The sequence below is a fragment of the Mus caroli genome, unplaced genomic scaffold, assembly GCF_978045245.1.
Source record: "Mus caroli unplaced genomic scaffold, Mus_caroli_1 scaffold_8, whole genome shotgun sequence".
NCBI lineage: Eukaryota > Metazoa > Chordata > Mammalia > Rodentia > Muridae > Mus > Mus caroli.
The window spans coordinates 140034170-140048904 of NW_028227263.1; the positions used below are offsets into that span (position 1 = coordinate 140034170).

At 39.6% G+C, this 14735-nt stretch overlaps 1 protein-coding gene and 1 pseudogene across 1 annotated transcript; one reads left to right on the forward strand and one right to left on the reverse strand.

The window, feature by feature from the left end:
• Positions 1 to 4892: 4892 nt before the first annotated feature.
• Positions 4893 to 8790, reverse strand: LOC110287726 (small ribosomal subunit protein uS13 pseudogene; annotated as a pseudogene).
• Positions 8791 to 8984: 194 nt separating this feature from the next.
• Positions 8985 to 11974, forward strand: LOC110287727 (vomeronasal type-1 receptor 4-like). The gene is made up of 2 exons (XM_085841080.1): positions 8985 to 9166; positions 9281 to 11974. The coding sequence occupies exon 2, from the start codon at positions 10398 to 10400 to the stop codon at positions 11394 to 11396; it is 999 nt and encodes a 332-aa protein (XP_085697206.1). The 5' UTR covers positions 8985 to 9166; positions 9281 to 10397; the 3' UTR covers positions 11397 to 11974.
• The last annotated feature ends 2761 nt before the right edge of the window (positions 11975 to 14735 follow it).

Here is a 14735-nt window from a genome sequence, read left to right on the forward strand (position 1 = left end):
TTCTGCACAAACTATTCCACAAAATATAAGCTGAAGGTACGCTACCCAATTCATTCTATGAAGCCACAATTATTCTGATACCTAAACCACAGAAAGATCTAGCAAAGATAGAGAACATCAAACCAGCTTCCCTGATGAATATCAATGCAAAAATACTCAATAAAATTCTCGCTACCCGAATCCAAGAAAACATCAAAACAATCATCCAACCTGACCAAGTAGGTTTCATTCCAGGGATGCAGTGATGGTTTAATATACAGAAATCCATCAACATAATCCACTATATGACAAACTTGAAGACAAAAACCACATGATCATCTCGTTAGATGCAGAGAAAGCATTTGACAAAATCTAACATCCATTCATGCTAAAAGTCTTGGAAAGATCAGGAATTCAAGGGTCATACCTAAACATGATAAAGGTAATCTATAGCAAACCAGTAGCCAACATCAAAGTAAATGGTGAGAAGGTAGAAGCATTCCCACTAAAATCAGGGACTAGACAAGGCTGCCCACTTTTTCCCTACCTATTCAACATAGTACTTGAAGTCCTAGCCAGAGCAATTCGACAACAAAAGGAGATCAAGGGGATACAAATTGGAAAGGAAAAAGTCAAAATATCACTTTTTGCAGATGATATGATAGTGTATATAAGTGACCCTAAAAATTCCACTAGAGAACTCCTAAACCTGATAAACAGCTTCAGTGAAGTAGCTGGATATAAAATTAACTCAAACAAATCAATGGCCTTTCTCTACACAAAGGATAAACAGGCTGAGAAAGAAATTAAGGAAACAACACCCTTCTCAATAATCACAAATAATATAAAATACCTTGGTGTGACTCTAACTAAGGAAGTGAAAGATCTGTATGATAAGAACTTCCTCTCTTCTCCTCTGCCTCCTGAAGAAGTAAGCAATAAAGCTTTTGCCGCAAAAAAAAAAAAAAAAAAAAAAAGAACTTCCAGTCACTGAAGAAAGAAATTAGAGCAGGCTTCAGAAAATGGAAAGATGGGCTGGTGAGATGGCTCAGTGGGTAAGAGCACCCGACTGCTCTTCCGAAGGTCCAGAGTTCAAATCCCAGCAACCACATGGTGGCTCACAACCATCTGTAATGAGATCTGGAGCCCTCTTCTGGAGGGTCTGAAGACAGCTACAGTGTACTTACATATAATAAATAAATCTTAAAAAAAAAAAAAAAAAAAAAAAAAAAAAAAAAAAAAGAAAATGGAAAGATCTCCCATGATCATGGATGGGCAGGATCAATATAGTAAAAATGGCTATCTTGCCAAAAGCAACCTACAGATTCAATGCAATCCCCATCAAAATTCCAACTCAATTCTTCAACGAATTAGAGAGCGCAATCTGCAAATTCGTCTGGTATAACAAAAAACCTAGGATAGCAAAAACTGTTCTCAAGTATAAAAGAATCTCTGGTGGAATCACCATGCCTGATCTCAAGCTGTGCTACAGAGCAATTGTGATAAAAACTGCATGGTATTGGTATAGTGACAGACAAGTAGACCAATGGAATAGAATTTAAGTCCCAGAAATGATCCCACACACTTATGGTCACTTGATCTTTGACAAGGGAGCTAAAAACATCCAGTGGAAGAAAGACAGCATTTTCAACAAATGGTGCTGGCACAACTTTTGGTTAACATATAGAAGAATGTGAATTGATCCATTCCTATCTCCTTGTACTAAGGTCAAATATAAGTGGATCAAGGAACTCCACATAAAACGAGATACAGTGAAACTTACAGAGGAGAAAGTGGGGAAAAGCGTCGAAGATATGGGCACAGGGAAAAAATTCCTGAATAGAACAGCAATGGCTTGTGCTGTAAGAATGAGAATCGACAAATGGGACCTCATAAAATTGCAAAGCTTCTGTAAGGCAAAAGATACTGTCAATAAGACAAATAGGCCAGCAAGAGATTGGGAAAGGATCTTTACCTATCCTAAATCAGATAGGAGACTAATATCCAACATATAGAAAGAACTCAAGAAGATAGTCTCCAGAAAAATCAAATAACCCCATTAAAAATGGGGCTCAGAGTTAAACAAAGAATTCTCACCTGAGGAATACCGAATGGCCGAGAAGCACCTGAAAAAATGTTCAGCATCCTTAATCATCAGGGAAATGTAAATCAAAGCAACCCTGAGATTCCACCTCACTCCTTTCAGAATGGCTAAGACAAAAAATTCAGGTTACAACAGATGCTGGCGAGGATGTGGAGAAAGAGGATCACCCCTCCTTTGTTGGTGGGATTGCATGATTGTAAAACCACTCTGGAAATCAGTCTGGCGGTCCCTCGGAAAATTGGACATAGTACTACCGGTGGATCCTGCAATTCCTCTCCTGGGCATATATTCAGAAGATGTTCTAACTGGTAAGAAGGGCACATGCTCCACTATGTTCATATCAGCCTTATCAGCCTTATTAGCAGGGGCCTAGCAAACACAGAAGTGGATGATTACAGTCAGCTTTTGGATGGATCACAGGGCCCCAATTGAAGAGCTAGAGAAAGTACCCAAGGAGCTAAAGGGGTCTGCAACCCTATAGGTGGAACAACAATATGAACTAACCAGTACCCCCCGGAGCTCATGTCTCTAGCTGCATATGTATCAGAGATGGCCTAGTTGGCCATCAGTGGAAAGAGAGCCAGGAGCATTGGTCATGCAAAATGTATATGCCTCAGTACAGGGGAATGCCAGCGCCAAGAAGTGGGAGTGGGTGGGTAGGGGAGTGGGGGAAGGAGGGTATGGGGGACTTTTGGGATAGCAGTGGAAATGTAAATGAAGAAAATACATAATAAAAACAAAGTAACCAACAAACAAACAAATAAAAAATTGAAAAAACCAAAAAAAAAAAGAAAGAAAAAAAACTCAAAATGAGAAAACTCTGAAAATAACATATCTAGGTAACATAAATTATAGATTCAAGATTCATCAATAGAGTTCCATTCTCCTGCTGCCTCTCCTCCACCTCCATCAGACTCCTGAACCTCAGGGTTAAGATTCTCTTCCCCCATCCATCTCCAGGACTCTCTGAGTAGTACAGGACAAGCCAAGCTACCCTGCTCACCGTGCTATCCCAGGGGGCCCTCCATTTTTCTGCTGTGCCTCCCTTCACGTCCATCAGACTAGACAACTCCTGAACCATTACAGGTTGACTTCTCTTTCCCCCAACAATCTATCCAGCTCTGCCTGAGCCCCACTGTCTTTAGGTCTGCACCTCCACATGAACCTATGGCAGATCAGCATGCCTGCCACTCCACACACACACACACACACACACACACACACACACACACACACACACACACAAAGAGAGAGAGAGAGAGAGAGAGAGAGAGAGAGAGAGAGAGAGAGAGAGAGAGAGAGAGAGAGAAAGAGAGAGAGGAAGAGAAAGAGAGAGACCACACACACACACACACACACACACACACACACACAGAGAGAGAGAGAGAGAGAGAGAGAGAGAGAGAGAGAGAGAGAGGAAATAGAGAGAGGAAGAGAAAGAGAGAGACCACCTGTCTACACATTCAGGAGGTCTGCCCTAACCAGGAGTACAGGTGAGACCCCTGCCCCATTAACCATACCAGCTGGGACACCCAGAGCCAGCAGATGGGAGACCTATCAAGCTCTACCTGAGCCAAATGTTCCTTACAGTCTGCACCTCCACATCAACCCCAAAGATAGCCTACTTCCCAGGATGTCCTCCCTAATCAGGGACATATGAGACATACTCTAACAAGAGACAAGGGAGGCCTGTATCCTAGGAGGCCTACTATAATCAAGATGACAGAGCTCTATCTTACTCCAAGGAGGCCTGTTTCAGTACAAGACACCAAGGCCAGTTAACACCAGAGAAAACCATATGGCAAAAGGCAAGTGCATAAGCAACAGAATCTAATCTAATTTCACACCAGTAGAACCCAGGTCTCCTACCACAGTAAGACCAGGCTACCCTAAAACACCTGAAGAACAAGATTCTGACCTAAAATCCCATCTCATGAAGATAACAGAAGACTAAGGAGATTATAAACAATTCACTTAAAGAAATACAGGAAAACTCAGGCAAACAGGTATAAGCATGTAAAGAGGAAACAAAGAAATCCCTTAAAGAAATATAGGAAAATACAGTCAAACAGGTAAAAGAATTGAACAAAACAGTTTGAGTGCTAAACATGGAAATAAGAACAATAAGGGAATCATAAATAGAGGCTACTCTTGTGATGGAAAAACCTAAGAAAGAGATGGGAAACTACAAATGCAACTATCACAAACAGAATACAAGAAATGGAATAGAGAATCTCAGGTATAGAAGATACCCTAGAAGATATAGACACATCATTCAAAAAAAAAAAAAAAAAAACAAAAAACCGCAAAGTGTAAAAAGTTCCTAACCCAAACCATGGAGGAAATTTGGGACACAAGGAAATGACCAATCTAGTCTAAGAATAATAGGACTAGAAGAGGGTGAATATTTCTAGTTCAAAGATCCAGAAAACATCTTCAACAAAATCATAGAAGAAAACTTCCCTAACCTAAAGAGACAGCCATAAATGTACAAGAAGCCTACAGTACACCAAATAGATTGAACCAGTAAAGAAAATTCTCCTTCCATATAATAATAAGAACAATAAATGTATAGAAAAAATAAAGAACATTAAAGTCTGTAATGGGCAAATGTCAAATAACATAAAGGTAGACCTATCAGAATTAAACCAGACTTATGAAGAGAAACACTAAAAGCTTCTTAGACAGATGTCATGCAGACTCCAAGACACTAAAAATGTCAGGCCAAGCTACTATACCCAGTAAAACTCTCAATTACCATAGATGGAAAAAAAAAACTAAGTTATTCCATGACAAAACCAAATTTTTTCATAGGTATATAAACTATTTATTAACAGCAAAGGCCCAGAGACTCATTTCTTCTTGGATACAACCACAGTACGGCCCGTGCGGTCAGTGGTCTTGGTGTGTTGACCGCAGACACGAAGGCCCCAAAAGTGGCGCAGCCCTCTATGGGCTCGAATTTTTTTCAGCCACTCCAGGTCCTCACGCAGCTTGTTGTCTAGACCGTTGGCCAGAACCTGGCTGTATTTCCCATCCTTCACATCCTTCTGTCTGTTCAGGAACCAGTCTGGAATCTTGTACTGTCATGGGTTCTGCATGATGGTGATCACACGCTCCACCTCATCCTCCGTGAGTTCTCCAGCCCTCTTGGTGAGATCAATATCTGCTTTCCTCAACACCACATGAGCATATCTCCGCCCCACGCCCTTTTTTAGGCAGTGATGGCGAAGGCTATTTTCTGCCGCCCATCGATGCTGGTGTTGAGTACTCGCAAAATGTGCTGGAACTTCTCAGGAATCACTAGAGATATGGCGGTGGGACAGACGGCAGCGTGTAGGCCTCCTGTGGAAGAGTCAAAACCAAATTTAAATAATAAAGTTCTGCTAATACAACCACACAAAGACCCAACAATGAAAGAGAACTTCAGACCTGTTTCACTTATGAACTTCAGCAAAAAAATTCAAAAACAATTCCTGCAAACCAAATCCAAGAATACATCAAACATATCATTTACTATGATCAAGGAGGCTTCACTTCAAGGTTTCAGAGATGGTTCAACATATAAAATTCGCATCAATGTAATCCACTATACAAACAAACTAAAAGAAAATATAACATGATCATCTCAGTATATGCTGAAAACCCCTTCTACAAAATCCAACACCCTTCATCTTAAAGGTCTTGGAGAGATCAGGAATTCAAGGCAAATACCCAAACACAATAAACACACGATACACCAAAACAACAAGTAACATTATATTAAATGGAGCAAAATTTGGAGCAATCCACCAAAATCAGGGACAAGACAAGGCTGCCCACTCTCTCCCTGTCTATTCAACATAGAAAGGTTGGAAGAAGTTGAGGAGGAGGGCAGCCCCATAGGAAGACCAGCAGTCTCACCTAACCCAGACCTCTGAGATCTCTCAGACACCAAGCATAAAGGAGCATAAAGGAGCTGGTTCAAGACTCCCGACTTACATACAGCAGAGCATTGCTTGATCTGGCCTCAGTGGGAGAAGACATGCTTAACTCTCAAGAGACCTGAGGCCCTAAGGAGTGGGGAGGTCTGGAGACAGAGGGGAGGAGGAACGTGATGAGGAACTATGGACAGGCAGACTGGACTGTAAAAAATAAAGTCATAAAAAGAAGATGATGAGCAGACTACTTATCTGTTTGATCAAGAACTGTACTGTTTATTTCTACATTCTCAACTCCTAGAACAGGATCATACAGGGATAGCCATGATACTCTGAAATATTCTCTCTATCTCTGCTTTAAAATTCCTTGCCTTAACACTTGTCATTTATTAGACTTTCTCCAATCCTTGATCCCACCATAGGGCTGTCTGCCCCTCCATAGCTGAATTCAATGGTGGTATAATGCAATGTTATGGCTCTTTTCCATTGTTTGTTCATTCCCTGTCATTGAGAAGCTGTTTACATTTACAGTTTGTATAATTTGGCATGTTTTCTTTGATACTCTAATAACATGATTTTTTTGTTCAGTTTGTTAGATTCTTAAATAATTTTACTAATTAAAGTATAAATCCAAAGAAGTAACTCACAATTTTTATTTTATATTTTGGTTACCATGAAGAGATCACCCAAAATTCTAGTTTCAATGGCATAAATACACATTAATGTACTCACATAAAATAAAAAAAATGTGATATAAAGAATTAAATAACACTGGAAGAACACTATAGATTTATGAGCCCCTCCTGTCTTAACAGGTGGTTACAATTACCTTCTGTTCCATTTTCCTCTATTGATGTTGCAGAGAGAAGGGAGGTGTGACTCTCCAAACCAATTCAGTCCTCTCATGACACACAATACAAATCACAACCTACTTTGGAATTTCTATAGAAATTATAGATATTCAGGTCTCATGCACCTATTCTCAGAAGTTCTTAACCAATGATCCACACTGTATTCTCTCAAGTATGTAGAAAACAAATTGCTTGACATCCACCATCTTAGATTTTCTGGTGATTTTATCCTGTTATCTAATTTTGCCAGCCTATCCACTCTCTTCACCTAAACAGAAGATTTTTATACTGTCTCCATCACACACGTTTCAAATCTTATACGTTATTTATTGTGTTTTAGATGCATGTACCATGTGTACTTAGATACATGTGCCATTGCACCCATGTGGGGATCAGAGGACAAGTTGAGGAACTAATTTCTCCACTGATACCATGTAAATGAAAGAAATAACTAAAGTTCTTGAGGTTTAGATAATATTATAGGTTTGGATTTTAGTTATTTAAAAAAAAAAGGGGTATTCCATTGACTCCTGATTGCTGCTTGCTACCTTAGGTAAGCCCTAGTCTCAGGGACAGCCCAGCCTTTAACCTCACTAACCCAGTCCACAGTGACATTAGAGTAGTGGAAAGGGTTTTGAATGTCCTCTGACATGAACAGATGATGTCTATATTTGAGAGATGTGGGAATGAACACTGCAATGAAAGATCTACAATGTTACAGTGCCTGTCTAGACACCCTACATGTCTCAGAGGAAATTGCCATGTGTGTCTACAAAAAATGTAAGATCTCTCTCTCTCTCTTACACACACACACACACACACACACACACACACACACACACACACACACACAAACACACGCAGATGTGTATAGATATAAATGATATATAGGTGATATACATACAAATGTATGTGTATATATATGCATGTATAGATAAACAATGTTTTTTAAATTGTAAAGTAGTAAAGTCTTTACAATAGTTCTTTATTTTTATTAATTCTCTTCATCTTCTCCGGTATATACTTTCTTTCCATCTTCCCAAGAAATATTAGTTAATGTCCTGTCCATGGTCCATTATCTATTTTATTCCTTTAAATGACTGTGTTCTGGCAAAAGTCCCTTGACCATCTGTTTTTTACTTCCCTCCTGACCTTTATATAGGTATTCCAAATGAAGCACACATAACTCAAGATTCAAAACTAATGTCTAAAAACTTGGGAAAATGTGCCATGTTTCTTTTAATTTGTGCAGTATCACATGGCAAACCATCCATTTACCTAAAACCTTCATAATTACATTTTGCTTAATAGAGGTATAATCCCCATTGTATAAATATACCACATTATACTTATCCATTCATCAACTGATGGATAATTAACCTGTTTCTATTTCATGGCTATTGTGAATACAGCAGGATGAACAGGGATGGTTCTCTTTATTAGATAATGATTGCTCAGTTCATACCCTTCTCTGTATGTGCAAAATTGATTCTTTACATTTAAAATTCTATAGAAAATATCACAGTCTATTATGCTTCTAATAAGCCTCCATCATATATCAGAAAATGAGTCATGACCTGCCTCAAGCAAATGGACATTGGAATAACCCAAGGATGTATGGAGTAAACACAGGCTTCTGTTGCTTGATTTGTCAAACTAAAATGTTGTTTCTGAGCAGGGAAATAAGTATAGGAGTACAGAATACATGTTGATGGGCTTTCTGATGTCAGCACAATTTTGCAACAGTGAAAGCATGCAGTGTAATACAGTCCCTGGAAACACACCTAACAAATCTCTTGATCTTCGCTGTAGTGCACCTCTCCACACCTGATGACAACACCAGTTCAGATTTAGATTTCCCCAAAGAAAACAAGGAAAACTTTTTCTAACTGCTGCTCAACTACTCACTATAATCTAACAGAGTCTTGGGCATCATCATTGATTACCAGAATGAAAATATGTTGATTTACACTGGGGATAAGTGTTTTTATTCTTTTTAGAGGTATTCCAGAATCTGCATACAGACATGCCCAATAACAGCACAGATGACACAGTAATGGACTCCCTGAAGGATGTCAGGACCAGAAACTGTCATTTTATAAGCTCTGATATCTGGCCCCCTTTAGCGATCTGCACAGTACTTCCTAGAAAATATGGACAGGAAGTCATTTCTTTGGATCTGTCTTAGGAAACAGATACACAGTGAAGATCTTTGAGGGGAAAGGAAATGGGAGCTGTTTCTGCAGTAACTATTCAGGAACTGGTTGGTCTTCGTCCCTGTGAACAACCCCACCCTTGTGGAGACTGGGCAGGTGAGATTCCTGCAGCTTTATGTTTCTGCTTAAAGTTCTCTTCTCCTTCCTAAAATCTAGTGTATTCTGAAACCAGTATTAATCATTAGAATGAATCTGTTTTTGTCTCTACAGTTCACCTACTTTGGTCAGTAGACTAAATGAATGTCTAATTCATGGCTCAGCACTCATCTGAAAATGTCCTCTAATGTGACCTCTATTGTGATATGACAAATTTTTAGTTGTTGGATAGAAACTTATTGCTCCTATGGAAATCAAAATAAACCAAGTAACTTGCAGACTACACTGAAGCCTCTAAAAATCTGAGTTTTAAGTAATCTGTGTATGCAAAGACTTTTACAGAGATGATAGTGATGTCTTTGGATTGTGGTTGAAGAAAGCTGGACATTTATCCAATCTAATTCCAGCACCCTTTCCTTAGAAAAAGAGCTAAAATTTGGAAATTTGTGAATCTGTGTCCCTCAGATGTTTTTTCCAAAATACATGATATATGTGTATATCAATGTTCTTCTTTATGAACAGAAAACTATTGACCTTTTCAGAAATATTTTGAATTCTATTACTATGATGAGTACTATAAAAGTATATCAACAGAGGTTGGATTATTTTGAGGGAACATTCTTTATAAAATTCTTTATAAAGATCTTAATTCAAGTTCTTTTATAAAGTATGAATACTAAATTTGTATTATCATTAATAAATATCATTTTATATATTTTTACTTTATGCGCTAGTGTTTTGATGATACATATGATTCTGAAGGTGCCAGATCCCTCACAACATAGAGTTGTGAGGTGTCATGTTGATGCTGGCAATCGAATGTGGGTCCTCTGGAAGAGTAGCCAGTCCTTTTAGCCACTGAGCTATCTCTGCATCTCATAATTATACGTTTGAATATAAATTTGTTTTATGCATATGACTGCTCTTCTTGCTTTGATGATTGAAAATACATGAAAACAGTGCCACAAATGGGAGTGGAAAACATCTAGATCTCCAGCAGCAAATCTGTATTTTTAACACATTGTATGTGTTAAATAAGTGTAAACATGTTTAATTAAATAAGTGTGAACTTAATATTCTAGGTTAATGTCCCCATAGGGTTTTTTTTTTTTTTCACAGAAAACTCCTGTAATGTGAAAAAGCAGTGCAACCTTTCTTGGCATAAAAAGACTCCAAAACAATTGAAAATCTCAAATAATTGGGAAGACTCTGCAAGACAGCACTGTCCTACATGGTCATTACTCCATTGTGCAAAGAAGCCATCTCCATGTTGTCTCAAAATAAAATCATTAGAACAAAAGAAGAAGTGGCTCTTCAGATTCTTTTGCTTTGCCAATCTGGGGTTGGAATTCTGGGCAACATCCTACTGTTTCTTCATAATTTCTCTCCAATTTTGACTGACTCACAACTGAAGCCCATTCAGATCATACAAACAAACTTAGCTGTGGCCAATACCTTCATTCTCCTCTTCTTGACATTTCCAAACCATATGGCAGTTTTGGCTCCAAGGAAGCCTCCAACTGACCTCAAATGTAAACTTGCATACTTCTTTCACATGGTGGCTCGAAGCACAAACATGTGTTCCACCTGTGTCCTCAGCACCTACCAGTTTGTCACTCTTGTTCCTGGTACCTGGGCTAGGGTCATGTTCAGAGAAATATCCCCCAAGGTTGTGAGCTATTCTTGTTACAGTTGCTGGTTGTTCAGTGTCTTAAATAATGCTTACATCCCAATGAATGTTAGTGGTCCTCAGAAAACACATAATGGCACTGATTCTAAAGGTAAGTGGGTCTGCTCAACTTCTGGTTTCAATGTTGGCATGAGCTTCTTACGGTTTGCCCAGGATATTATATTTATCAGCACCATGATCTGGACCAGTGTCTCCATAGTGCTTCACCTGAACAGACACCACCAGAGAATGCACTGCATACATAATACTAGTCAGAAGTTCAGAACCTGTGCTGAGACCAGAGCAGCCCATACTGTCCTGATGCTGGTAGTCACATTTGTGAGCTTTTATCTTCTAGACTGCATTTGCACTTTCTTTCACATTTCTTTTGTGAACACTCGTTTCTGGTTGAGGCATGTCAAAGAAGTTCTGACTCTGAGCTTCCCCACCATTTCTCCCTTAATTCTGATCTTTAGGGATCCCAGGGGTCCTTGTTCTGTACCCTTCATTGTGGGGCTACAAAGCCATGTCACTGGGATATCCAGTCTGGAGCAAGAGTGAGGTCAAGATGGGTCCAAGACCTGAGAATCTAAGCCTGAGACTGGAAGGAGTATACTTGTTCTCTCCTTTCTGGGTCTGGATATACACTTGTATGTAGACTGTACAACTTCCACGTCCTCCACACTTAACATATTCATGAATCCTGGTGGCCAGGTTTTTCATTAAACTTCCTATATATACCCTTATTAAGACAAACCCAGCTATCAGTTGAAGTTTTTCTTCACGCAACTGAAGAATTTCAAGCACCTCAGCCTCTGGCAATGATGTACACTTATCCCAAAACACTCCCCACACACCAAGTTATAATTGTCTTCATTCACCCCCTAATAAAGAGAGCTAATTCACTAAAAAATTGTCTCCAGAAAGGTTGTTTACCCTGCAGTCACATTGGCTGAGATCCTGTTAAACCACCTACCAGTCTAAGCTTCATTCCTTCAAATAAAGCAGGTGGTCAGTGGTACCATGATATCCCAAGGGCAGAAGCAGACTTGGGGCAGAAACTGGCACACAATGAGGATTCAACAGAATATCTGGTTCAAGCAGGACTGGATGAGTCCATCCCAACCTTTGACATTATCCCAAAAGTCCTAACCTCCATAATCTGAGAGCTCACAGTCTAATTTTTCTATTTTGTTTTGATTTATGCAATCAAGTCTGTTTCAGAGGTATTGAAAGGACAACTGAAATCAACCAGCCATGGTATTGCCTGGTATTGGTAGAAGGTCCCCAAACCTCTGCCTGAACTCCAACAATCCACATAGGCACTGGCAAAAACCTCCTAACTTTTTCTCCTCAAAAGGGAAAAATAAACAATTACAAAGCAGCCAAGAAATACTGCTAGGGTAGTTACCTGAGCTCTTAAGCCTGCAGTCATGGTGATATTTTGAGACACTATGGAATCCCCTGACAGTTCACATCCCCTGACATTAATATAAATTTGTTAAAATAAAAAGCCTATGACCTGTATCAAAGAGCAGATTTGTAAGGTGGGACTTCTGGACAGAGAGAGGAAGTCTGGGGAAGAGTCTGGTGTAGGGAGATTTGCTTCTGAGACACTCAGGAATTCTGACTTACAAAATTGAGAAGGGATAACCAGGCATGTGGCTGAACTTAGATTAGTATAAATAGGATAACTGAATTATGAGTTGGTGGGAATAAGCCTAACTTATGGAAGGATCCTCTTCCCTACTTTTTCGGTCTGGTTAGACTCAGTGGGAGAGGATGTACTTAGTCGTTCTGGTACTAGATGCCCAGGGTGGGTGCTACCTGACTGAGGCTTCCCCTTCTCTGAGGAGAAGGGGATGGGGTGGTCAGGGTTGGAATTTGTAATGACCGGACTGGAAGGACAGAAGGAGGGCTATAATTAGGATATAATACAAATAGAAAAGTAAATTGTCAAAAAATAACAAGAAAAATATGAATAGATAATATACTTAAAATTGAGTAATCATAATAAATCCAAAAATAAGAAATTTCAAATGAATTAAATTAATAGCCTATAGCTCTATATTGTAACAAGACTGCAAAAGATAGTCTGAATTTGTTAGAAAACCTAAAATGGCTTTTCCAGCCTCGATAAGGGAATTTTCACCAAATAAATAGGATTGACTAGGGTATGAGTTATGAGTGGCAGCCCACAGAGGCACACGATTAAAAAAGATTGCAAGAAGTAGAAGTGACATATGGCTGACATTCACCATATATAGATCAGATAATTAATAACTGGACCACAAAAATCATATAATTCCAAAAGATTGAAGAGATTAGATGACAACCACCTTAGAGCCCGGCTTTCCATTATACTGGCCATACATGGTGGAAAGATGAGTCTTTAATCATGTGGAAATGAAAGAGGACTAGAGGCATTGATATTGTCAAGTGTCATTTAGTAGGTGGGGGTAAATATTCTGAATTAAGGTTATAGATTACCCTTGATGATGCCATCCTACAACAATGTAATACAATAAACTTAACTGTTTGAGACAAAGTTGAGTAACAGGGGTGAGATGAATCATCTACAAAGATATCTCAGGCTTTAAGTGAATCTTTCATTGACTTTTTGCAAAACTTAGCTATAACTACTAACAGTCCATCACCATCCGTCCTTCCCTTCTGCTCTGAGCAGATGGGTTCAAGGATATTTCCTGCTTTCTGTTCTTTTAGATTTAGTGTATCCTCCTTTTCACTAAGGTTGTTGATCTACTAGGGCATAAGAGGTTTTTTTTGTTGTTAGTTATTTTATTTATTTACATTTCAAACGTTGTCCCCCTTCCCAGTTTCCCCTCCACAAATACCCTATCGCATCCCCTCTTCTGTGAAGGTGCTCCCCCATGCACCCTCCCACTCATTCCTGCCTCACCATGCTAGCACCCACTTATGCTGGTGCATCGAGCTGTCACAGAACAAAGGACCTTCCTTCCCATTGATGCCAGATAAGGCAATCCTCTGCTACATATGAAGTTAGAGACATGGGTCCCTTCATGTATTCACTTTGGTTGGTCCTTGGGAGCTTGGAGGGTTAGTATTAGTTGATATTGTTCTTAAAATGGGGTTGTAATCCCTGTCAACTACTTCAGTCCTTCCCCTAACTCTCCCACTGGGGTTCTCATGCTCAGTCTAAAGATTGGTTGTATTGGTCAGGTGCTGGTAGAGCTTCTCAGGTGACAGCTATACCAGGCTCCTGTGAGCGATCAATTCTTGGCATCAGCAATAGTGTCTGGGTTTGGTGACTTCAGACGGGATAGAACCATAGGTGGGGCAGTCCCTGGATGGCTTTTTCTTCAGTCTCTGCTCCACTCTCTGTCCCTGTATTTCCTTTAGACAGGAATTTTGTGTTAACATTTTGAGATGGGTGGGTGGCCCCATCCCTTAACTGGGGACCATGCCTATCCACTGGATATGGTCTCTACAGGTTCTGCCTCCACTTTGCTGTGTGTTTTAGCTAATGTCATCATCCTTGGGTCCTGGGAACCTCTTCCTTCCCAGGCATCTGGGATATTCTAGTGGTTACCCCCAGTGACCCATTACCCACTGCTATGCACCTCTGTTCAAATTACTGACCCTCTGTATTTCTACTCATCTCCTCCCAAACCTGATCTTGCCTCCCATTTTCCCTCCCTGTCTTCTTTCCCTCTCCCTCCTGTGATTATTTTGTTCCCCCTTCTGAGTAGGATTGAAGCATTCACACTTTTGTCTTCCTCCTTCTAAGGCTTCTTATTATGAGTATTTGGGCTAATATCCACTTATCAGTGAGTACATACCATCTGTATTATTTGGTGTCTGGGTTACCTCACTCAGGATATTTTCTAGTTCCATCCATTTTCTTGTGAAGGCAATGAA

Coding starts and splice junctions, on each gene's coding strand:
- LOC110287727 (XM_085841080.1), top strand. CDS start 10,398: ATGGTCATTACTCCATTGTGCAAAGAAGCCATCTCCATGTTGTCTCAA.